This window comes from Maylandia zebra, linkage group LG4, assembly GCF_041146795.1.
Source record: "Maylandia zebra isolate NMK-2024a linkage group LG4, Mzebra_GT3a, whole genome shotgun sequence".
In the NCBI taxonomy this organism is placed as follows: Eukaryota; Metazoa; Chordata; class Actinopteri; order Cichliformes; family Cichlidae; genus Maylandia; species Maylandia zebra.
Genome location: NC_135170.1, coordinates 11,920,421 through 11,947,365, shown reverse-complemented (window position 1 = coordinate 11,947,365; position 26,945 = coordinate 11,920,421). Strand labels below are relative to the sequence as shown.

The 26,945-nt window shown below is 41.1% G+C and overlaps 1 protein-coding gene across 1 annotated transcript; it reads right to left on the bottom strand.

Annotated features, from left to right (window-relative positions):
• Nucleotides 1–203: 203 nt before the first annotated feature.
• LOC101483038 (transcription factor SOX-10) lies at nucleotides 204–8,673 on the bottom strand. The gene is made up of 4 exons (XM_004563054.2): nucleotides 8,536–8,673; nucleotides 5,577–6,402; nucleotides 3,237–3,397; nucleotides 204–2,997 (listed from the first exon to the last, which is right to left on the bottom strand). The coding sequence occupies exons 2-4, from the start codon at nucleotides 6,011–6,013 to the stop codon at nucleotides 2,201–2,203; spliced, it is 1,395 nt and encodes a 464-aa protein (XP_004563111.1). The 5' UTR covers nucleotides 6,014–6,402; nucleotides 8,536–8,673; the 3' UTR covers nucleotides 204–2,200.
• Nucleotides 8,674–26,945: the final 18,272 nt, after the last annotated feature.

Genomic DNA, 26,945 nt, shown 5'->3' with positions numbered 1-26,945 from the left:
ATCCAGTAGCTGAAGAGATTATGTTGGGAATGTGAGCAGCATGGGCTGAGTCATTAGATGCCCCAAAGACGTGAGCTTTTGTTTGTTTTTTTTCCACTGCAGTTTGTAGCCAGAAGAGAAGAGTTTTTGTGGTCTTCACAACCAAAAGGAACCTTTTTTCATCATTTGTAGTATTTATGACTTTTCAAGAGGCAAGCTTGTATTCAAGCAGAAATAACAAAGCTTTATTTCACGTCAGAATACAAAGTCATCATCATCATCATCGTGTTCAGGCTTTCACACCTGCTGTTATTCAGACGCAGTTACACAAGAAATGTGAAATGCTCAAATGAGAAATTGAGAGAAAGGATGTGCACGCAAACATGAAACCAAATCATAAATAAATGTGGAATTAAAAACATTACCCATAGCTCACACACACATATATAGTAGCAATGAGAATGTAAGCTTAACTCTTATGCTGGAGGTAATTGGTTAAAGTAAAACTGACTTTGAGCTCTGCCTGAGCTGTGGTGCATGCATATGGTCCACATGTGTGCAGTACCGATATACATTACGTATAAAACAAAGAAATTCAGTTTAGCTCTTTTGCAGATATAGGTTAAGATATTTAAAATGCAGATATATTTGAGAAGCAGTGAAGAAGAATGCGGGATGTAGGGAAGAGAAATAACAGGTATAACGTGTAAATAAAGATGGTAAGTAATCATCAAAAGGTAAGTACTGATACAAAAGCTGTTAGTAGTAAAGTCATAATTAGGACAAGGCACATTTTCTATTTGACATCAGGCTGCGTTAAAACATTCAGTGCCTGGAAATTGTTTCTCAGTGTTGGCATTATTTACAATGTAACTTTTTAAACTATAATCAAAAGATCATTTTGTCTCACACTCAACCAAAAAAAAACAACAGACAAAGGCAGTGCTGTAGACCTTCAGTGGATAACAATGGCAAAAAGTCATTTTAAACAGTACAGTAAACACAGCACGTTGTTAAAACAACAAGTACGTTTCTGTTAAGGATTTTGTCATGAAACACTGAGTGATAATGGATTATCAGCAGATGAATAGAACTGCCTTTCATTGTGAGTCAGTGCCTTTGTGCTACAAACTTAAAGGAAGTTTTTGACACGATTGCATTTTGAATTGAGTCAAAGCTAAGAAAAAAAAAACAAAAAAACAAAACACTAATTGGCCACAAAATGTAAGGTAGCTTTGAATGTTATGTTGGGAGAAACTTTCTTTTAAAAGAACAGTTTCTTCTTTATAAAAAGTACAGGTTTTGGTCTCAAAACTTTGGTCATGTTTGTGTGTATCGACATAAGTACATTTGCAACTTCAAGTACACCCAATAAGCTAAATATACACTTCAGTTAACAAAAGCACAGCATGGATTTATGGCATTTTTTCCCCTCCGTGCCCATTTGTCGAGTGTACAAAGGCATTTTAAGTGAACACAGCATAAACAAATTGAATTCAAAAAGGGACGACTGTGGCTCTGAGAGGACAGTATGTCGTGAGTATTTGTTGTGTTGACTTTCGAAAGGAATACAAGGCTAACGTTTGTTTGACAAAAGGTCAGTCAAGCCTGAGAAGTGAAAGGCCGGCAAATAGTTTGGCACTCCGTTCTCCTGGCGTTAAAACAAACATCTCGGGTAAAATGAATTTGTCTCCTTTGTCGCGCTCACAGATCGAAGTCTTGCTTTTTTCTCGCTGTGTCCCTGTCACCTCTGACCCCTCCGTTTGCCCGTGGCGTTGTGGACTGCTGCGATACACGATGACAAGTACGTGATCTCATACCACCCATGAACACAGCCAGAAGTGCCAAAGGCTTTGCTGTGGTGCTGCTGGTGGCGTTGGGTGGGTGATTTTTATTTTATTTTACTTATTTGCATTATCGATGTATTGAACTCTGACTCCTCCACCGAGTGCCGCAAATGATCGACCGCTCCTCAAAAGCACCACGCTCCAAGCGCATCCTCAGGCTGTGACAGCATGTTTTCATCTGGGCAAGAGCAGAATGGTGTTTCCCCCCTTCTGCCTCCCCAGACGCATCCCCCAGTGCCTGCCCACTCCCCCCAGACCAGATCTCGTTCGACTCTGACACCACCAGCGCGACTCTTGCTGCTGCTGCTGTCTCTGCTCCTCTGGTCTGACGTTGGGGCTGAACCTGCACCGGCACGCTCTGGTCTCGTTATCTGTCATGGCCGCGACAGCGTTGTGTAGACAGGCTGTTCCCAGTGTGTGGGGCTGTGCGACTGCGATACGCTGGCTGAGTCAGTGATGGCAGTGTACAAAGGCCTCTGGGAAGGCCCCATGTAAGAAAAGGCGGAGTACAACCCCGGAGCCTGGCTCGAATGGGCGTAGTATGACCCCGAGCCCTGGTGGTCGGCGTATTCTGCAAACTGAGCTCTTGAGGCCAACGAGGGGAAGGCAGAGCTGTAGTGAGGAAGGCTGAGGGGGGTGTAAGTGACGTGGGAACCTGCTGAAGCTGCTTCCACAAAGTGACCCGCAGCACCTCCGGCCTCACTCTTAATCTGGGCTTTGGAGGGATCTGAGCTCAGAGGGGAGCCATGGTGTTGCTGTGGCGGCTGCTGCTGCTGCTTGGAGAGCCAGGCTGCTGAGTGTCCACTGGCCGCTGCCAGAGCTGAGGAGATCCCATAGGCGTACGGAGAGGCCGGAGTAGCTGTTGTGGTTCCTGCAGCCCCCGCACTCGGCCCAACCCCTGGGTGCCCATTAGGGGGAAGGTACTGATCAAACTCATTGACATCAAACGGCTCCATATTAGCCATTACCTCATGACTCATCTCACCAATGTCCACGTTACCAAAGTCGATATGAGGTTTCCCAGACCCCGCAGCACCTGAGCTTCCTTCCGCTCCCATTGTACCACGAGAAGTCCCGTTCCCGGCTCCCTCCCTCTTACCATCTCCTGCCTTTGCAGACTGAGGCTCGGTCTTGGGAGTAGTGGGAGGTGTTGGAGGACTGTGGCTCTGACCTGTGGCAAAAGAGAAAGCAGTTACAGCTCGTTTGCCCTGCAGATTCACAGACAATTACCTAAGCGTGTGTCAGCATGTTCAGTGGACTCAGGCATAACAGTGGAGTAGCGGGCGGGAGCCGGCAGCCCACCTACAGCATAAGGGTGATGCCCATCTGCCAGAGGGGACCCGGCTCCCCCACTGTAGGCCACTTCCAGGTGGGTGCCTTTGTAGTGGTACTGGCTGTAGATGACCTCACCCTCCAAATGGCCTTCAGCCTCGCTTCCTGACCCAGAACCAATCTTCCCATTCTTGCGGCGTCGCGGCTGATACTTGTAGTCAGGGTAGTCCTTTTTGTGCTGCTTCCTCAGCCTCTCTGCCTCCTCAATGAAGGGTCGCTTGTCACTGTCATTAAGAAGCCTCAGGGGGGGAAAAATGGTAAATTTGATCGTTTAAGTTACGAAGATCCATAGTCACTTTTTTTCCTGTTGAATACAGTACATATTCTACAGGATGGTGCAAAAAGACCATAGAATAAAAAAGAATAAACCTTTATGACTGGCAGTGATTTGCAAATGATTAAAACCTTAGATTTATTTGAAATGTGTAGAAAGACAGTATGATAAATGCTGAAAGGGTAAAATATTTGGATTTTGAAGAATACGCTCATTTTGAATGAGCCAGCAACAGAAATAATTTACTGGTTTGCTTTGTTATCTCATCTTTGATTTAAGCACTTCACACTCCCGTGAAGCTGGATGACCGAGCACCTCAGAGAACACACCTCATCTCTGACCAACACTTTGTAAGAATTAGAAACCGAGGAGACTGATTGTTCCAGTTTTGGAACCTGAATGTTTTCCAATTCTTCCTTGGTGTAGGATTTCAGATGCTGAAGAGTTTCGGGGCTTTTTTTCTTTCTTTCTTTTTTTTTTTTGTTTTCCATTTCAATTTCATAACGAGATAAATCTGGATTTCTGAACCTTAAATCAGTTCATGTTTCACTGTGAACTGATTTAAGGTTGATTAAGAGTTAAAGGAATGAATTTGATCCCAGAGTAGGAAGAAGTGATTCCAAAAGCCTCTCTTTACTCCTCTGAAATGCTCTTTAACACCCAATAATGTTACCACTTTCTGTCTTATAAAAACATTAACAATACTTTTTTGTTTTTTGTTTGTTTGGGTTTTTGGTTTCCTTTTTTTTGGGGGGGGGGGGGGGGGGGGGCATGTTGTCTGTCCCCTATCTTCAGTTATGTGTTTAAATAATTGCTAATCCTTCATATCATATTTCTATCAACCCTGCCAGGATGACATATTTTCCTTTGTTAGCAGCAATAGTTTCATTTGCTACATCTCCACAGCTGCATCTAATGTCACTCCTGCCAGCGGCTTCTGACTGCCAAACTCTAATGAAATGATACAGCCCAAAGTTGCATCCTGTCTGCAACATGGGACTGAGCTCCTACTATTACACCCCTGACAGGAGTGGCATGAGAAAACCCTGACCCTCCTCAGCCTCCCTGTTCATCGTGTTTGTGGGTCAATTAACTACTACTGACTGAGCCCAAGGTCAAATCTTTATCAAATTAATATGATCCCTGCAAGGTAATGCATTTAACCTTTTCTGTCCTTCTTGGTAAGAAATAATGAGCAATCTGAAGAAGTCAGCAACCAAGAAGGAAAGACTCTCCAGTGCCTGCCTGACAGAAGGTTGAAATGAAAGAAGTGCAGGTTTTCTGTAAGCAAATGAAGCAATGAAAGACTCAGAATATTAGGGAACTGTAAGTTTATTAACTATAAAAAAGGCTAGATCATTCTTCTTCTTAAACTTTGAATGTACTTTAAATGAACTTTGCCAGGGGGGAACTCCTTCCAGCTAATGTTTCCCAGGAATTAAAACAGTGAATTGAATTAGCCAGGATTCAGAAACATGTGACCAGGGCGCACTCACTGCACCAAAAAACAAGAGCTGCTCAACTGGTGAACTGTGGCCTAAAGCGGGAAAGAAGACTGAGCTGCCTCCTAATAGTCTAAAAATACTTCTTTTTTTTTCAGGAAACATATCACAGATAATATCACGTGTAAAACAGAGCGAGGCATTTTTTTCAAACACGTTATAACTGTGTTGGTTTTCATTGTATTCGACTTTAAGAACATTAAGTGGAGGGTGTGCACTAAATCACACGAGTCAAAGTGGTGAATATACAGTGGCCTCTCTGTGAGCCTGCAGAAGCTGAAATAGAAACGTGTGTTTGATGTGTTTGAGCTGATATGTTTCGGTTTATTGAGGTGATGCCTCTGTAACTATAACTAACGTGTGTGTGCGCGCGCGCGTGTGTTCATTTTTGATAAAAAGTCTTCAGTGTCTGATTCAATTATTCCTGGAGTAGCTACTTAAGCTGTGACCCTTGAGCGGTGGTGTTCATGTGGCTGTTTATTCGGGACATTTTAATCTGTCAAAGCTTAATCGTCTCTTTCTTGTTTGGTGGAACGAGAATTCACCTAAATTTATTATTCGATTTACTGTGTGTGAGAGCCAGACGTTTTCGGGATTTTAAAGTGGGCCTTAAGACGGACTATAAGCAACCGGCCTGCTCACCTCCAGAGCTTCCCCAGGGTCTTGCTGAGCTCCGCGTTGTGCAGGTGCGGGTGTTGGTCGGCCAGTTTCCTCCGCGCCGCCTGCGCCCACACCATGAAGGCGTTCATTGGCCTCTTCACGTGCTGTTTGTTCTTGCTTCCGCTGCTTACGCGAACGGGCATGGGCACGAGGGTCCAGTCGTAGCACTTGAGCACCTGGCTCACAGCGTCGCGGATTCCCGCGGGGAAGCGGTCGTCCTCGTCGTCGGATTTGACGAAGGAGCAACCCGCCGACGCGTCGTCCAGCCCGACCAGCTGCGGCTGATGCTGCTGCCCGTGGAGAGGCGAGTCCCCAGCAACAGCGGCCCCGGAGGAATGACCCGGTGACAGGGAGCGGCTGTCGTCAGACATCCCTGGGCTGAGCTCAACCTCTGAAAAGCTCTGCTCCTCTCTGGACATCGTCCTTCACACAAGCCTCCAGGCGCGCAGAGGATGTAAAAAGCTGTTCTTAAATGCTCAGCTCTACCTGTCTGGTTCTTGTTTCTGTGTAGCTCTGCAGTTTACGCACGGAGGGTCGGCTGTCTCTCTGGCCTCATCTAAGTTATAATATAAACTGCCAGTCTGTCTCTACTCTCAGCCTCCGTTGCAAAACTCTGTGAGGATTCCACATTAAAGTTCTTTCCATCCGTGTTGTTGGTATCATAGGCGGCTCGATGCGCACCTTGGACCCCAGTTTACCTGCTATTGCGCAACTCTCTCCGCCAAACTCACCCGCTCTTACTTCCCTCCTGACTACACCTTCCTTCTCTCCTCCGTTTATCCCGCGATCGAGATCCAACAGCGAGGACCTGAAACAGCAGAGGGATGAGGAGCATCAGCTTAATAAATCAGAGGTAGAGCGGCAGCGGATTTGGGTACGGTTGGCCACGATTTAGCAAAACTTTCTGTTCTTTTCGAATCCAGCATTAAGATGCTAAACGTCCTGAATCTGAAAGCATTAACCCCACATAAATACTCAACACGATATCACGATATGTGAAACCATGCCTATATGTGTATATTTGTGGCCCTCTATAGCGCACATCCCCCCTGCAGGTCCGGGCCTCGGCTCCCAAAACAAGCTACTGTTTTACAGTTATTGCAAGCTCCCCGGAGAAAATGTGTTGGAATGATAGGAGACCACAGCAGCACAAAAGTCGGATTTATACCGCGTGGTTCTTGAATAAATACATCATGCCGCTGGAAACATAACCCCCCCCCCCCCCTTGTGTGTGTGTGTGTGTGTGTGTGTGTGTGTGTGTGTGTGTGTGTGTGTGTGTGTGTGTGTGTGTGTGTGTGTGTGTGTGTGTGTATGGGCACTCCTGTAAATTAGCTTGTTAAACAGGGGCAGGTTTAAAGTTGTCCTCGTTTTGTCCATTAAATCAACAGCCTGTCTGGAAGTTTGCGTCCTAAACTTCATGGAAAAGAGCAACACGCAGTCCGATTATTTGTTTTCTATTTAGAAAATCGCTCTGGTCGTTTTTGTTTTTGTTTTTTTTTAAAGGTTGGCCTCTCAACGCCCCGCTTCCCTCATATTTCTTTTTTAATACGTTTACAGTTTTTCGTAATCATGCAGCACACTACATGTCCGAATCAATGTTCTGCATTTCCTGGCGGTTCGTTTGCTGTGCGCAATTATAATTAATTAACCAAATCTATAATTTTACAAACGGCACAGGAGTTCAAATTACATTTGTGAGCGCTGTGACTCTAAATACATGTTTCCAACACCAGCTTTTAATTAGCCTAACATCTAATTGGATGTTAGGAATTGTATTCGTTTCCAACAGAGCGGCTGGTGCAGCTTCCCCATCTGTCCGAAGCGTATTTTGATGCTCGGTTGCCACCTGGTCTGCAAGGGCACGTCGCGGGCTGTCATCACATCTCTAAAGGTCTGTGTGCGTAAACTGTTGAGGAAAGCGCATTTACGCGCGCGTCTCTTGTGTTTGTAGTACATGCTGCTTGTTTCATTCTTACGAAACAACGAACACCATCGGTGCCTTTTCGTTGTTTCGTAAGAATGAAACAAGCAGCGTCACCTGACCGAGCGGGGATCATTTGCTTTCGCCACCGAGCAATTGGTTAAGTATGTTTTTTCTTTAGCAGATCAAACCAAGATCAAATCAGTGGAAAAGCCAATAAAAAAATCAACTGGACCCATCTACCGATGTGCAGCAGAACAACAGATATCGCTGAATTTATTTGATAACAGCTTAACTGCGTTCGACCCACCCTTTAGATAACGCGTGTTATTACATTACTGAGGATATTTACTGTGGGCTACCCACTGAACTAACACTCAACACCCGACTTGCCAGAAATCTGGCTTTCATTTGGTTTTGAAAAAAAGGGCCTGTTGTTCATAATCTAAAGATTAAGTGTCTGCCAGATACCGAAATATAACTCGATTAAATATGGGGGATAATCGGACTTTTTAATACGTGTGTAAAAGTGTAGAGTCATAAATCGCCTTTAGTTCTGGCAGTCTCCTTTGTTGCGCTTGTTGTGCACTTTTCTTTAATTAATGATGAAATCCTGAAGAAAATAAAGGGGGAAAACACTTGAAGACCAAATAAATTATGACGATCGGCACATGAAACTTTAACCACAACACAAATCGGCTGGAAAACTTCGCAGCACTTGTTGAAAAGAGGAGAGGTGATATTACTGTAGCCCTACAACATCGTTAACTTTTGGCAGCAGGACTATTCTCACATGGTTTAACAGAATCATTGTGGTGGCTAAAATAACAAACAAAAAACAACAAAAAAACCCAAAAAAACCCCCACCATAAATAACTAAACAATGATCCATGTTTATGAAAGGTAAGAGTGCATGATAAGTCTGAGTTTCGGACTCTGACGAAAAGAAATAATCAAACGGCAGAGTGAGAGCAGCAGCAGCTGTAGAGAGGAAAGAGTTGGAAATGCTAAGCGCCTTACTTCAGTAATGAGGAAAAGGAGGTCGTCGGTTTAGCACGAGAATCCGTGAGTTCCCGTCCGAGTTTCCAAAGTGACGCTCGCTCCCCAGCCCCCTCGCTCGCGCCGCCCGAGTATGAATGCTTGCTCTGTGTGTCTGTACCAGGGCTTAAAGAGCTCCTTGTACGCGCCCGAGAGAAAAAAATGAAAAAGATGCGGAGGAGAGATCTTAAAGGACCAGCGCACATATACGGGCGCAGACTCTGAGCTCTCTGATTGGCCGGGGACTCTCTCTCTCTCTAGCTCCTTAACATCCTCTCCCTCTATCTGTCTATCTATCCAGACCCATCGCACCATTTGTATTTTTTTATTACGTTAAACAGAGTAATTGGGTACATGAGCACCCATTTCTAATTATTTTACTTTGGGAGATGCATAGTTTCATCACACCAATAATGATAAGACGATAAAGGTGAAATTGGGCTATCTGTGTTTGGGTATTAATTTTGGCAGGGAAACCAGCTTTATTATTATTATTATTATTATTATTATTATTATTATTATTATTATTATTATTATTATTATCTAAAAAAGAATCTTTAATTTACTGTCTGAAACATCTACATTGAAGCCTCAATCCTGTACATTGCTTTTTTCGGGGAAAAGGAGTGAGAGAAAATTTCCTCCTTTATATAACACAGTGGCTATGGAGAAGGGGTTTTTCATTTCAGAACATGCTCACAGACAGCACTGACAGATCCGAGTCCGGATTATTTACTAAGAGAAGAAATGGGCGTCAGTCTTGGCCTTGTGAGCAGAAAGAGACCCGGTACTTAAACGCGCTCTGCGATGCAGGCCTCAAATAAGTTTGGAAATGGCAGGTTTTACGCACCAGTTGCGCACTTGGTTTAGAAAGAAAGAAATATAGCAATATTCTCTGACTTTTACTTCAACGCATAGGGAGCTTACGTTTACAAACACAAATTAACCCACAACACAATCAGGCATGTCTTATGAAACGGATATAAAATGGGCACCTTTTTGGCCTAGTATAAAACGATCCAAACCGCTTAACGTGTTTAATTTTAGCCAGATTGAGTCACAGGTGTTAGCGCCAATTTCAGAGCTCGTGCAGTTTGTGCTGCATCTCGTGTGGATTTCATAATTGCATCAGCGCCTCTAACTGAGAGAGAGCGCGCGTTTCAAACCAAACAGTGCTGGTAAGCAGAAAGGAGAGACGGCGAGGGGACGTAACTGGCCGCACGGATACAACCACCAGCGCTGTTCCTCGCAACAATGACCCCTTGTATCCCCGCCATGCGACACACCGGCCCCCAGTCCAAAAATCACCACTTTTTTTCATTATCCATGAATGCTGACTGTGATAAGGGAATCCTAACCACGAGTGAATCTCTGTGTTGCCTCTTTCATTCCCCCGGTTCCCCTCCTTTCTTTGCTCCCTTTGTTTTCTTCTTCTTCTTCTTTTTTTCTATCTCAGGTGAATTGTAATCATGTGATCAAAACGAGCACCCTCTTCTCCCTTAAATTAAAAAAAAAAGAACTGTGGGACAAAAAGCAGTTCTGTGTCTATAAAAAAAAAGAAAAGAAAATTGTGGAAAACGCTTGTGTCTCCCCCATCTACCGCCACTCTTTGTCCGAGTCTCAGTCTGTGGCATATAAGGGAAAAAATGCTCCAGGAGCGCCGAGGACACAACCCGGGGAGCTGTGCTGGGACTTCCCGGCTCCTGAAGCTGTAAATCGAGGACCTGCGGAGAGAGACACTCCGGGATTCCCCCCCCCCCCTCCCCCCTCCTGTGCAGCTGAGGATTTGCGGCCCGGCCTCGGGTTGACGTGAGTGCTTTGGCTTGTGTTTGTGAAATGATGCTAATGGGGGCGAAGAGCCCCAAAATATAGCCCCTTTCTCTACAAGAGCTAAATACTTCTGTGTGAGACCATAAACGTCAATTTATGTAATTTCTGGAAGAGAGATGGTTGTGAAAATGCGCTGGTTTCTGAAATTTGCGTCATTTTTTTAATGTTTGAACCACAATTTTGATTCTGAAGCAATAAAGAACAAAAGGCAGCTACATAATTTTGATATACAAATTTTTTAAGAACTATTTTGTGTTGGCGTCTTTCTGGGAAAAGATGAGACTAGTTTTTATTTTCTCGTACGAAAATGTTGCCCTTCCAGCGCTTCGGATAGCCTGGTGATGGATGGCTTGACATTATGCGCACTTCGTTTAGAGAGAAATTCAATTAAGCAAAGAAATAGATTAAGCATTCAGAAAAACAAGACATTCATTGTGCGATACACATATGCACCGAGTCTTTCTAAACAGACTGCCTTGGGAGAGCTCATTGTGGCTTTTTCATAACCATCATGAATTCTTCTCTTACATGTATTTACTGTCCAAGGCTTCGTCTTGGAGACGGTTAATATTTTCTTATTGGAAAACGTCAAAGGTTAAATAATTAAAATAACATTTTAAAATGAAAGAATTATTTGTATCATAATAATTGTAATACTTTATTTGTATTATTTAAATTGTTTTCGTAAGTAATATATTTTATTAAAGTAGTTAAAAAGTAAGTCATATTAGATTTAAAAACTTTATTAGGGCAATTTTTGCTGAATAACATCCTGAAATCTGTTAGAAAAATATTTTAAAAGCTTTGTAGTGAACTGAAACGATCCCCTATATAATGTCGAGATTCTTACACCGAAAACGCCACAGTGGAAACACTGTTGTTTCTGGAATGTACATTTCATGATGGCTCATCTTTTATTCTTATTCTTAGGGATGTCGTTTTACTGCATTTTAGCAGTTTCTTGTACTTTCCTGCACTGAAGCAGTCAGTGGGCGATTCATATTTCCCAACATGAATGTATACCCAAACAGGCCCAAATGATAAAAGTCCTTTTGTCATGTGAAGATGTTTTTCGAAGTCAAACTTGGAGATACAAACACATGAAAACATCTCTTAGGATGACAGCTAAAGGTCGGCAGTTAGTGGGTTGGCAGTGTCAAAAGAGAAGTCTCGGTGCAGTCCTGTGACCATGGCAGTGTGTGTGTGTGTGTGTGTGTGTGTGTGTGTGTGTGTGTGTGTGTGTGTGTGTGTGTGTGTGTGTGTGTGTGTGTGTGTGTGTGTGTTGGTGGGCTCACCCCCATCAGAGCCGCAGGGTCATGCTATCCTCTCACAGCCGACCATCGTCTCTAAGACTCAACTTGGCTTTGTACAGCGGTGTTAAACATACTTTAGAGGACAAAGCAAATGATAAATGGAGAAAATACATTTAATTTAGAATTTTTAAAGTAGTAGGAACTAAATTATTAAGCATTGTTATCACACAGAGATATTTCATATCATGCTGTGTCTCGTCTTTAGTGTCAGGTTATTTCTATATGTCTATAACCTAGTATATCACTACGCAGAAATAGCACAAAAGTTAAAATATATAAGGTTTTAAAAATTATATGAAGACACATTCAAACCTTCAGAATCGTCTATATTTCTGCAGTTTTTCATTTCGCAATCAATGAGGTCAATAAAATGTAAAATAATATTAAAGAGACTAATGCTGTCAGTCTAATCATCTGTTTTTTTAAATTATTAAATTCGAAATGAAAATACATTTTGGTGTAACGTTAAAGCTCTCGTTCAAAAACATATCAGGAGAGCAAATACACAATTATACACATTATTATCATATATACAAAAATGACACAATAATCATAGTTCATGCTTAAATATCAATGTTGTGATGACAACCCCACTGAATGAATATGACATAAAACATCCTAAAAGTCATTAAATGTTGATACAAATGAAACTAAAATTTAAATCAAGACAGATTTACTTACATTTAGAGGTTCACAGGGATATCAAATGTTAGATCATTTTCTTTAATAAATAAGTTCACCATATCTATTTTGGGAGTTGTGTGAACTGAACTGACTTTGCACCAGGCTATTTGCACCAGTTAATAAAGGCTTTATTAGCTGTATTAAGGTAGTCAACTAAATCACAAAGATTACATATTTAACATATTTAAATATGTATTTAAATAAATTTTTTGTATTTTTTCGTATTTAAATAGATATTTAAAAATCTTTTTTCATGCATGTTACTTGGTGCACTTTACCTTTATCTAAAACTATATTACTGTTTCTTTTGTTTTCTAAAAGGCTCATTTAAACAAAAAACAATGCAAAAAATCTGGTTGTTTAGATTTATTTAACATGTCCTGAGGTCTCTGAAAGATGTTACAGCCACTGTTGGAGAAGAGTAACACACTCAGTAAGTCTCCAGGTCTCAGATGCTGAGAACGTTACCTAACCCTAATCACGTTTTCTCTTTATTTTGTGCACCTGTGCAGCAAACGGCAGGTGTTTCAGTGTCCCCCTGTTGAAGTAGGTCAGTGAACCTTGCAGAAGGATCCGGTGCAAAGTTAATAGTGCAGTTATTAAGTCATTACAAATGTAATCAACTTGTTTTTTTTCATATATTTTTTGACAAATTCACTCAAGTCTGAGTAATAGAGAGTATAATACCAAGATACTGATGGATTCCTCTTTAATTCCCCTAAAGAGGTCAGGGTCCGGCAGACAGTGGCGCAGCTGGAATCGGTAAGGATTCAGAGGCTTTCCCAAGAACTTTGTGGGAGTTTATCCTGATTTCATTATCATTATTCATTCTGCACATTAGATCGTTTCTCCAAATTAAAACTAGCCTGTAGTAATCCCACATCACAGCCAAACACTGTAAATAATGGAACTTTTACAATTTATGTTTATTTTATAGGAGTGATGCATATCAGTTACATCCAATTTATACTATCAAGAGATCTTCAAATAGATAATAAAAAAATTATTTAATCTATCATTCTTCCTCATGTTTTCCTTTCATCTATCATTCTTAAATTCCTGCAGCTGTGTTTCGTTTAAATCGTCTCCCTTTGGCCACCAGTGAATCCAATCTTTGTGCCTATACCACCAAAGCGCCTGTTCTCTCTACCAGTTTGTAAGGCTGGATGGGTTGGGGGGACTTTTACTGCAGCTGGGGAGTGAGGTGGGATGCTGTGTGAGTGTGTAATATGTGGGTACAATGTGTTTACATGAAAGTCTATGTGCTTAAAGTTTGTGTGTTTGTGTGTGTTGTTACCTAAATGAATAGGCCATTGTGTGTTCTGCTTCATCTCTCCACCGCCCGCAAAAAGGCAAGACTCTAGTTACTCCAATTGTGTGAGGGGGAACATCTAAAGGAAATTGATATATGGGGGTTGAGGTGGGGGGGTGTGGGTCGAAATGCAGTGCTGGTGTTGGAGTGGGTGGGGGTAATGGGGTAAGGGCCCCAGGTGAGATGGAGAGAGGGACCGTTTAGTTATCTGTGGCTGTTCTTTGTTGGGATTCTTTAATCCTCATTCCACTTGTTTGTGAACCAGGACATATTTTAGATTTTCACTTGCAAAAGGCGAGTGGGATCGATGCAGTGGCAGGCCACCACGCTGGTCCAAATTCCCACACCTAAATATTTTTTAGGCACAGTCGTGATCCAGCCACTCACTCCTTAAAGCGAGGTCAAACAAATGTAATTCAGCTGTCACATGACTCTCAGAGGGGAAATGTTGTGTTAACCGAGGCACAGAAAGAAACACTCTTCTTATCTGACAGAGTCAGGCTAATGGCGAGAAGCTGCTGTGCAGTAAACTGCACCAACTGCAAAAATGAGGGATATTCAGAGGTGACCGCATGCTTTAAAAACAAATGTCTTCACAGCGATCTGATCATGTTTCACAAAACTACTGCACATGCTGACAAAGTGCATATACTGTTCTATGAAAAACTAAGTGCACCCCAGTAGATCTTAGAAACACTTTTAGCAGCAATAACTTGAAGTAATAATTTTCTGCATGATTTTATCAGTTTGGGCCCACTCTTCTGTACCGGCTGGCAGGTCATTTGTCTACAGCTCTCTAAGGTGCAACTGCAGCTTTTTAATTGGGTTGAGGCCTGGACTTTGGGTCATTGCAACACTTTGACTCTTTTCTTTTTCAACCATTCTGTTGTAGTATTGCTGCTCTGCTTAGGATCATTCTCCTGTTATGCCAAGCGTCCCTACTTTGTTATACAGAAGAATTTGTAGTTGACTCTGAATGCAAGGTGCTCGGGTACTGTGGCTGCAAAAAAGCCCAAATCATCATGCCTCCACAGTATGACAGTATAAGAGGGGTTTGTGCTGAAACATGGTGCTGTGCATTTTGGACAAACATTTTTATTGATGCTCTAAGAAAGATTTGTTTTGCAGTTGATTGAGCAGGCATCCATTCTCTTCAGATACCAAAAACAGAGACTGGAGAATACTCACAGAGACATGACAAGAAAAGAAAAAGGAGATCAGAGAGAATGCTACAGGCGTCACTAAAACAGCAACGTTAAAAACATAATAAATTAACAGATTAACTGTGAAAAAGTATTTGTCCTCTTCCTGATTTCTTATTTTTTTGCATATTTGTCTCACTTACATATTAGACAAAGATAACCAATGGAAATACAAAATGCTGTTTTTGAATGATGATTTCAGTTATTAAGGGAAGAATAAAAAGCTATCCAAGTCTATCTTACCATCTGTGCCTTTTAAACCTAACAACAGTTTGTGCCGCCCTTGGCAGCAAGAACTGCAATGAAGTGTTTGTGATAGCTGCCAATGACTCTTTCACATCACTGTGGAGGAATTTTGGCCCACTCTTCTTTGCAGAATTGTTGTAATTCAGCCACATTGGCGTGTTTACCAGCATAAACAGGCTATTTAAGATCATGCCAAAACTTCTCAATCAGATTAAAGTACAGACTTTTGACTATGCTACTCCATAACGCTAAACGTGTTTCCTTTAAACCATTCAGAGGTGGGCCAGCTGGTGTCTGGATCATTGCCCTGCAGCATAACCTGCTGTGCTTGAACTTTACAGCAGAAACTAATGGATGGACATTCTCCTTCAGCGTTTTCTGGTACAAAGCCGAATCAACTACAGCAAGTCATCCAGGTCCTGAAGCAGTAAACAGCCCCAGACCATCACACCACCATCACCGTGTTTGACTGTTGGTATGACGTTCTTTTATGAAAAATTGTTAGTTTTACACGAGATGTAATGGGACTCAAACTTTCCAAAAAATTCAGCTTTTGCTTCATCTGCCACAGAATATTTTCCCAAAAGTCTTCAAAATCATCAACATGTTTTTTGGCAAATGTGAGATGAGCCTTTGTGTTCTTGTTGGTCATCAGTTTTCATCTTAGAAAATTTCTCATGGATGGCATTTTTGTCCAGTCTCTTTCTTATTGTTGAATCATGAACTCTGGGAAGGGAGGCCTGCAGTTCTTTAGATGCTGTTCTGGGTTATTTTATGACCTCCTGGATGAGTTGTTGGTGCGTTCTTGGACACTTATCACCACGGTTCACTCAAATCCCAAAGCCTAAAAATGGCTTTGTAACCCTTTCCAGACTGATAGATGTGATGTGGTAGATGTGGCCTGGGTGTAACTGGTTAAACTGAGTTCAGCTTTCTAAAAAACATTTTTAGTCAGCTAAGGTCATGATATAACAAGAGGACGCAATTACTTTCCTCCCTTAATAAATAAAAATAAATAATGCAAATTGAAACTCTACATTTTATATTTACTAAGATTATCGTTATCTAACATTAAAATCTGATGGACGATCTGAAAATTTTAAATTGAACAAACATTCAAAAACCTAAGAAATCAGGAAAAGGGCAAATGCTGTTTATTACATGAAGGCACCAGGAAATTCAACCGCATCTCACTCTTAATGAACTGGAAACAGGTCAGCAATGTATGGAAGCCCGTTTCTGCCACTAAAAAAAAAAGGACCCATAACTCTAAATTTCGAGTTATTTTCTCAAAATTTCGAGTTAAGAACTCAGAATTTTGAGTTCGCGCTGCCAATCAGTAATCTACGTGAATGACGTAATTTCCTTGTTACCCGGAAGCTGAAGCCCTCAGCTACAAATGCTACAGCTAAGCTACCAGTATTACATCCAGTCATGAACGCACAGATTGCTGAGTATTTTCATTGTGACTTCAAAAATAATGAAATCCTTGTGTTATTAGCTGAATCACATGGCGTTACTATCAGCCAACGTACTTGCAATCCGGTTTTGAGTGCGCGTTACTCTGCGCCATATGCTTCCGGGTAACAAGAAAGTGACCTCATTCACGTAGATTACTGATTGGCAGAGCTAACTCGAAATTTTGAGTTATTAACTTGACATTTTGAGAAAAGTAACTAGAAATTTGGAGAAACAGAACTCGGAGTTCTGTTTTTCAAAAAAATAACTCAAAATTTCGAGTTATGGATACTTGTTTTTTTTTTTTTTTTTAGCAATGTGGTTTAAAAAAGAAAAAAGCCTCCCAGTCAGGCTGAGTCTTTTGAAAAGATGAGGAGGAGTTCACTACTCTGAAACACTGTGGGGCAAATAGTTCAACAATTTAAAAATAAGATGAAATTGCAGAAACTAGTCTATGGTACATAATATTAAAAGACTCAAAGAAATCACTGTAAGAAAAGTGGAAAACTGGCAATTGCCATGATAGATTAATTAAGCCATCTGTTTATTGACATTAGTTTAACCCCTTATGCAGCTTCTTTTTGTTTTTACTAAAATAGGCTGTTAGCTCAGAAGCTTTTACCTCTTCCACTTACAGTAAAACAGTATGCAGCACATAGTGAGTCACCAAACAGATGCCTGTATATTAAATGATAAGAAAATATCTTTTTAATGTTTACACATTGATTGGAAATAAATGCATTCTGTGGCTGCAGTTTGCTGCATCGCATGATCCTTTTGTATCCACCAAGAGAAGCCTATAAATCCATGGCCTGCTGAGCCCAGCTGCAGCTGTGACTGCAAAAAGAGACGCAGTACAAAAAGAGGGATGATGCAGAAGGAGTAAGAGAAAGATTAACCTCAATGGTGCCTTGTATCATTTGCATCTGTCTCTTCTGTAAGAAAACCCAGTCATATTACTATGATTTTTTAAAAATATACCAGTTTCTGCATATACCAGACAATATAATGTGTATCTACCTATATATACATATATGTGTGTGTTAAATTTTTGAAAGCTCTGTTACACGTCCCTACATATACACATGGTAATATCTGGAAACTCCCAAACAACCCATCTCTGTAGGACGAGGGGACACACTTGAAAAATGATAATTGGGCGGAATGAGAGGCGAGGGATGTGGAGATTGAGTCATTTGCAGGAAAATGTAGAAAATGATGTTCAAGAATTCAGCGGGGAACAAGGGTCCCCTTTGTTTGGATGTCTCTGCTGCATTTCTGGCTGGTTGCTGTTTGGGACATCATCGCACAGCAATGATGTTTCTTCCTGAAATGTTCATTTTTTAATGATTCTCTCAGACTGTTTTACCCTTGGTCACCAAACAAAAGTCTTAATAAATAACTTATTTGGCTTGACATTTTAGTGGCTGAGGACAACAACATGCTTTTCAGATACGTGCAAACACAATTGATGGAAAGTAATGGAGTGTATTTACTCAGTAACTGCAGCGAGTTTGATACTGTAGAATTTACAGTTAATCATTCTGTATAGTTCCACTCATTCGGCACCATGCAAAAGGTACTTAACGTACCTTTCCATGCAATCAGACATGTATGTAAATACAGCACATGAGGCAAAATGGTAAATGGCCTGTATTTGTATAGTGCTTCACTAGTCCCTAAGGACCCCAAAGCGCTTTACACAACCAGTCATCCACCCATTCACACACTGGTGATGGCAAGCTACATTGTGGCCACAGCTGCCCTGGGGCGCACTGACAGAGGCGAGACTGCTGGACACTGGCGCCACTGGACCCTCTGACCACCACCAGTAGGCAACGGGTGAAGTGTCTTGCCCAAGGACACAACGATGGAGACTGTCCACGCCGGGGCTCGAACCGGCAACCTTCCGATTACAAGGCGAACTCCCAACTCTTGAGCCACGATCGCCCCAAAAGAGTTTGTATAATTCTAACAAACCTTTAGGTTGATATCTGACATGACCACCTTTATTCCTCAACACACTCTGATCTCTCTTAAGCAGCTTTCTTTAAGCCGTTTTCAGGAATAGTTTTCCAGGTTTCCTTCTCTTTATTTGTTGGATGTTTTTCATCCATTTTCTGTCACTGCTTCAATAATGTTGCGGTCTGGGCTCTGGGGCCAGTCCATGAGTGGTTTCTTTTATTTGTAGTGTACTGACAGTGTGTTTGTCATCATTGTCATGCTGGAAAATGAAGCTGCTGCCAATCAGACAGTTTTTAGATGGTTGCACGGTGGATCAAAGTCTGATGATATTTTTCTGTGTTCATAATTCAATCAATTTTGACAAGATCCCTGACACCACAGGCCGAAATGCTGCCCCAAAGCACGATAGTGCCTCTGCCGTGTTTTACAGATGCCATTTTATATCAACTGAAGATATTCTACTTACCTTAGTTAATTGTACACATACTAAATAAATGTAAACTGGGAGATTACCTGGTAGCATATAAAAATAGAACTAGTTCTGATAAACTACAGCCTCTAAAATGATCATAACATTGGATTAACTCCAGTGCAACTCTAATGAAAGGTGGTGTTATTGCAGGACTGGTGTAGCCTGTGTTAGTTATTTTGTACAGAACCTATTCATAGTGTTTTCTAAAAGTGAACACATTCAGAGATTCGCTCATTGATGTCAGGGTTTGATAACGTCCCATTCACCAAACACTGCTCAACATACTCTAGGATATGTTTTGACATTTTATGACAGGTTCACATTTATAGCATCTTTTTAAAGTCATACAGCTTTAGAGGAGGTTCTGTAGGGCGTATACAATGAAGACGTCGTCACATCTTTATTACTCAGGGTTCAAACTTTCATTGTAGTTGCCTCTTCTCTTTTCTGATCAACTGCATTCAAAACAGTAAACACGGTAACATTATTTGTGTGATCGTAATGTAATGTTCATGCATCTTAACCGAATCAGGCAGTGAAAGCTCACTGGAAGTGGTTTGAACCATCACTGTGTAGTCCAGCGCTGGGAGAGGGCTGACCTGGGTTTTACTTCTTTTGTGTTTACAGGACATGAGTTGTTTTGATGATAGACAGAAAACCAGAGTCAGGGAGAAGAGGAAGAGGGCCGATGCTTAAGAAGAGATACGGAAAACAAGAAGGATAAAAAAAAAAGAAGTCATTTTCCAATCATGAGTTTTTCTCGGAACATTGAATTAAGCAGCGTGAAAGGGTGGGGGCCTCGAGGGTCTGGGGGTGGCTGCTGCAAAGTTGCCTGAATGAAAGAGTCCGTTGTTTGATGCTGGGAGAGGGAGATGAAAGGGGAGAGGGAGATGGCGAGTTTGTCGAGCATCAGTCCCCTCTCCTATCGGCTTCTCACCCTGCAGCCCTCCCTCACTCTACCCATGTGAGCTAGAGTTCAAACGCAGGGCCCACAGCTGCTCATATATATATATATATATATATATATATATATATATATATATATATATATATATATACACACACACACATACACACACATCCATACACTGAAATGCGCATACTTGTCCACATGCATGTAAAAAAACGCCTAACTTCAACATTTAGGTAGATGTGCAAATTACAATCCTTAGTTTGCTGTGTAAATGTAAATAAAAATAGAATGAAATTATCTTACAGATCATTTAAATCTGCTCAATGCGTTTAAAAAAACATAGCAAGAAAAATACTGCAATTGCTAAATAAAGAGATAGAGAAACCAAGGGTGGACACATGCAAAAAGCATCTGGGTCAACTGAAAAAATAATGTCACTGATCGTACATCACTTCATTTGAAACAGACACGATCCTTTAGTGGAAATAACTGTGGAGGCTCATGATCTTCATTCTTTGTCCACAAATGAAGATTAAAAAAGATCCATGCAAAGAAAAAATTGGATCCACAAATGCACCTTTTCTTGGCTTTAGCTGGTTTGTGATGGACTTAGCATTTCTTCGTGGCTCACCTCTTTTCACATCTGTGTTTTTATACACCTCAATTTTATTAATTGTCTTTTATCCTGTCTCTGGCCCCACAACTCAAATCCGTCACAGAGGATGGCAGCCTCTCCCTGAGCCTGGTTCTGCCAGAGGTTTCTTCCTGTTAAAAGGGAGTTTTTTCTTCCCACTGTTGCCAAGTGCTTGTTCAGAGGGCGTCGTCTGATTGTTGGGGTTTCTTTCTGATATTGTAGGGTCTGTATCTTACAATATAAGGTGTCTTGAGGTGACTGCTATTGCAAATTAGAAATATAAATAAAATGAATTGAACTATGTCGTCACCAAACAATATTTCTTTACTGATTTTTTACTGATTTTTCTTTCACAGTATCCTAAAGTGAAGTGGAAGGTTACAAGCACACAGGCATTTGTGGTGTGCATTAGTGCATTAAGTCTGTATAAGTTTTGAAGGCACCATTAATGCTGAAAAAATGTATGCAAGAAAAAGCATTGCATGTTTCAGCAACCCAATCCCAAAGCTTATCCTGTGTGTATTGCAGCAGCATGGCTGCAAACTAAGAGCCGAGCTGCTAAAATGGCTCGGTGTCATCACCCACTGAAAAATATTTGTTCCATTATGAAGTGAAAAATACAACAAAGCTTTCCCTGATCTGCTGATAAGCTCAAAATTGGACATTAAGCAACAATGCGTAAAATGATTCACTTTCAAAACTGTAGCAGATGATCGCCCCAGTCCCCAAATGCCGACAGAGCGTTGTTAAAAAAAGAGATGATGCATCATGGGTAATCAAACCAGTGCCTCGGCTTTTTTTATATATATATGCGTTGCTGCCATCAAATTCAAAATGTGCATATAAGAAAATAAATCATCAGATTTGTCAGGTTTAAAATTTGAATGCTATTTTTGAAGGCTCGGAAATAAAATACATAATATAAAATACACCATACAGCAGACATGATGGATATGATTGAACTAGTTATCTTTTTTTTAAGTGATTTGTTAACATTTTTTTTTTTTTTCGCCTGTCCCATTTGGTTCTTTAGCCATCAGAATTGTTGTCTGAAGACCAACAAGGATACCCAATGGATTTACTTTGCCAAATGGATCATCGTGGCATTGCCGTATTGGTCCATTTGGTCGATCTTTGTTTTTATTATTTATTATATTTTATTTTCAGATGTTACAGACGGGACAGACATGAGTGAGAGATAGGAAAGGGAGAAAGAAAGAGGAAGGAAAGGAAAAACAGAAGGGGAGAGGGACAGTGAGAAAGGGGGGGAGAAAAAAAAATCTCCTGGATCACCTGTTGAGAGAAGAATAGAAAACAAGCAAAAAAAAAAAACAAAGCAACATACTAAACACAACACCATCGCATTAATCTAGCTAAGTGTAAACAGCAGTAAATACTAAATATTCAATGTTGTTGTGCAGCACGCAGGACAGATGTGCTTCGAAGTAGCAGCCAAGAAAGGTGTAATTTGGGTCTACGAGCAGTGAACACCCGTGTGCATACCTGTGTGGATCAGCGCGCTTGTATTCCAAAGGTTTCTCCATGTAACGATCTGCTAGGGAGTGTGGGGGGGGCCACAGCCCCGTCCTCCAGGGTGTGAAGCAGGTATGGAGGAGATCAAAACTCCAGACATCCAGAGGCCCCCAGAACACAAGAGACCATGGAAGACCAACAGAGGGGCAGCCGCGCCACTGTTCCATACATAATTGTATTAAAATACTCCTGTAGGCACAAACACAGCCACGAGTTCTAGTTCAGTTAACATTTTTTAAGTGAATGTTTTGTAGCTACAGTGTTACAAAAGTTGGTGAACTCAAATTGCAAATTCATTTTTGCAAATTAATTATTTCTTAAATTTTCTTTTTCTTTATTTTCTTCCATGGCCACAGTCTTTCCTACAAAGGTCACTCAAAAACCAAGATCAGTGCATGGTTTTATTTTGTTTGGGTTGAAGGGTACACATGAAAAACTGGAACTATTGTGGAGAGCTGAACCAATAATCTTATAAAGAGATAAAAATAATAATACTGAGCAGAACTGAGTCCACTCTTCCACAGAGGCGGCCCCACAGGAAAAATTAATTGACCTCTTCTTTAGATGAAGCTCCCTATTTCCATGATGTTTCTGCAAATATCCCAGCACAGCAGTTAGCCTCAGAACTTGTCTCCTGGCTTGAGTAATGGACATGATTGAAGTTCAGCATCTGTAACTTCATTACTCACAGTATAAAGCATTCAGATGACAAACGACATCAAAGTAATGGTTCGAGTTATCAGGTCCAACAAAGCTGCCCTTGTTGTGTAAACAGTGAGTGACATTTCTCATTGATTCTGTCGCGCTCTTTCAATTTCTTCCGAATCATCTGAAATAATGCTGTTTAACTGACATCAGCTCACTGTACACTGAAGACACCCTGTGAATGCCACACATATGAGGGCTCTGTTGTGGAAATGGATTGTAGACAGTCATTTAAATGTGGCATTCAACAAAGTAAAGAGAAAATTTAAATGGCCTGTTTCAACCAGTGAAAACCATTAATTTTGCATCCTACAGTAAAGTTAGTAGCAGTAAGACTCAGTTTCTGAATTTGCCTCCCATGACGAGTAAAAGAACCAACACAACAACAACAACAAAAATAAGATAAAAAGATCTTAAACTGAATTTAGTCCATTTCTTCCACTGATCCAGTAAAGGGTTGCAGGAGCCTATCATCCAGGAATTTATAGCAACATTTAGAATCAGGTCCATAGGTTTTTGGATAGTGATTTTTTGGGGTGTGGTTTGGTACTGCCTCCACGGTGGATTTTAAATCAAATATCAATGTCTGATTGAAGTGTAGACCTTCAACTTCAATGGGTACCAGCATTTTTACACACAGTCGCCCATTTTGAGTCCCCCAAGACTCAAAAGTAATTGATCAAACTAACATAAATATAAGGATTGCGTTTAATAGGCCTGGAATGCGTGGATATCATGAAATGCTGTGTTACTGAAGCCACCTTCAGTTGGTGCTTGTTTGTGGCTCTCCCACCCTTCAGTTCTGTCTTTAATAACAGAACAGCATGCTCTACTGGCATTTAGTGGCTGAGATCAGGTGACTGACTCGACCAGTGAAGAATATCCCATTTCTTTGCCTTGAGAAAAACTTGGGGTGCTTTTGCAGCACACTTTGGGTCATTGTCCATTTGCACTGCGAAGAGCTGCCCGATCAGTTTTACAGCATTTGAATGTGAATCTGAGAAGAGAGTACAGCCCTGTACACTTCACAGTTTATCCTGCTGCTTCTGTCAGCGGCCACATCATCAATAAACCAATGGAGACCCTGTTCCATTGGCAGCCATGCATGCCCATGCCATAACTATCTCTGCTATGTTTGACAGATGATCAGATGACAGGTCACACTATAGATCAGGGTGTCCTGCAGGTTTTAGATGCGTCCTTGATCCAACACAGCTGATTTAAATGCTAAAATTGCCTCCTCAACATGTCTTGAAGTTCCCCAGAGGCCTGGTAATGAACTAATCATCGTAATTAAATTGTGTTGACACAGCGTGAGATCTAAAGCCTGCAGGACACCGGCCCTTGAGGCCTGGAGTTCCCCACCCCTGCTATAGATCATGAACTGGTCTCAATTAGACGTTTCGTTTCCTGTCATTCTGGTACAATTCAAACCCTTTGAGACGTTTCTTGATTGTAGACTTTAACAGTGTTACTCCTACCGCCCTAAGAATGTTCTTCACATGGTTAGATGCTGTGAAGTTGTTTTTCTTAACCATCATCCTGCACCTCAGTTGTCTTCTATGGTCTTTCAGGCCTTTTGGTGTTGCTGAGCTGGTCAGAATGGTAAGAATGAGCTAAATTGTTGTGGTGGCCACTCCTAAAGTTGTTGCTATCTCTCTGATAGGTCTAGTTTCGTTTTTTGATCTAATGGTGACCTCCTTCATTTACATGGACATTTCTTTGGACCTCATATTTAAAGATTTCAGTGACCCTAATGAAAGATCATAACTTGGAATTCAGCACTTTAAGCAGCGTAATTTGTCACTGAATAAAATGAGCACCTGACCTGATCATGAAACTGTTTGTCAGTCAATTGTTCAGTTATGTTTGAGTCTCTGAAAATGTGGGAACTTGTATAAAAATGGCTGTCATTCCTAAACAGTTTAGGCGATACTTTTGTTAAACTTTTGCTAATAATTTATGATCCTGACATAAACAATTAGAGCTTCATTTACAAAATAAACATAATCTTGTCTTGAGTGTGACTTACAGGTAGCGATTGAGACTGAAACGTGTGTACTAAAGTCATAAATGAAGTAAGAAGTAGGGACGTCTTCTCATAGACTTCTATAGAATCAGACGGCTTTATGTAGCCACATGTGTCGCCCACTTCTGGGCATTAGAAAGAATGCAGATTCCACATTTTCGGACATAATATTATTAAAATGCAAGCCTTACTGAAATGCTGAAATAAGAAAATCCAATGGTTAAGATTTTGATTGGATTTTCATGTGTTTAAAAGAAAAAATATATCTTGAAAATGTGTTTGTCATCCTCATTCTTGGAATTCTTAGGCCAAAATAATTTGTGAATCTGGAGTCATACACCTATAATACATAAAAAGAAATACAGAGGAAGCACAGGCTAAACTTTTCAGAAGGAGTCATCAAAGAAGGGCATGTCTGAAGATGAAATTTTCCGTGGCTAAATGTGAGGATAATGTCCTATACAGACTTTAAGAGAGGCTTAATGTTTGAACGATCGAGCGAAAGCGAAACGAATCCAAGCATGGCATAATCAGAAACAGCTGATAAGTAAAAAATAAATAACACTGAGGGGGGAAAAGAAGAGGATTAGGAATGAAGAGAGAAAATGAAGAAGACGGACACAACAGGAAAGGAGCTTCAACCGGGGTCAGGCAGTGACTCTGAGATCAGTGGGGCTTGGTGCCTTGGGGAAAGATAGAAAACGGAGACAGAGAGGAGCTGGAAGAGCGTAAATCCCAGGAGAGAGATGGAAGAGACCAGAACATGATGGATACTTGCTGGCACACAGAGAAACACACATTTCCCATAATTAGCATGCTAAACGGCAGTTAAATGTCCCACACAAAGGCTTACTGTTGGGCCTCATTTGCTCACTCTGGAGACAATGCACAATGGGAGTCAGTGGGAGCCCCCAAATCACCCTAATAGCCGACGTGGCCCAGCACGGCTTCTCCTGTTTTACCATTCCAAGGATTGCGCTCATTCACTCACTCACTGACTCGCTAATGAAAAGCCGATAGCCTCGAGGCCCGAGGTTACTGAGCAGCTTGCCCCTTCATCCTCCTGTCCCTCTTTTCATTTTCAATGCTTCTCCACTTCTCCTGTGGCTCAGAGGTCGCCTGTTTTTGCTGTCAGGATTCTTGTGCATGGGAAATGCTTTAGACTGACAGACAGAGATGGCATATAATTAAGAAGTTGGTGAGAAGACAGGAAAGTTGAGAGAAATTATTTAATCAGAAACCCACAAAATGCATTTTGGATATTAGTATATTAACATCAGCTGTGAGGTCTCACAACTCTTAATGTTGTAAGCAGCCCATCAGTGTGACCCCTTTTATTAAGCACCCATATTTGCAGAAATAACTTATGCACTGAGAAGCTGGATTCCCTTTATAGTTACTCATCAAATGTGTAACATTAGGAGGTCTGCTCTGTATTTAGACCTGAAAGACACTACACCCTGCTGAATTGCAAATCAGTGGATCAGTTTTACATCATTAAGACTCCAAAAAGGATATATTTATCTCTCTATGTGATTCTAAATTGGCCATAGTCAGTGTGTAGGACTGATCTTTGACTGTGACTTAAAATCAACTTCCATTGATTGATCGACCAAATGACATCAACATACCATTGCTTGTTTGTGTCATGTTGGATTTTCTGCATTTTTACGTTATCAGAAGCAGTAATTTTGCATAGTTGGATAAGATTCATAGAGAGTTTGCATCTAGACACGCTTGACTAGAAGTGTAAAAGATTGCTGGTACTGCTGTCCATGAAGTTATTAGAAGCCAGTCAGTTTTCTTCCCTCTTTGCACACAATCTTTTCCATCAAACTAGAATGTCACCGATGAAAAAGGTCCAGTCAAGAACAAATTTCTAGTACTTGTCCAGCAGAGGGCGCTGGCTTCCATTGCACAAGAAGTTCCAGTACTTGCATTAATTTTGCAAACTTTCTTGGCTAAATTATCATGAAGTCATCAGATCTGGAAAGTTTGGAAGTCTCCGAGACTAGAATATTTCAAAAGTGTTATGTCTCCATCCTACAATGTTGTTTTGAATTGATCCGATTCCAAAATAGTTTTAAAGCTTTATA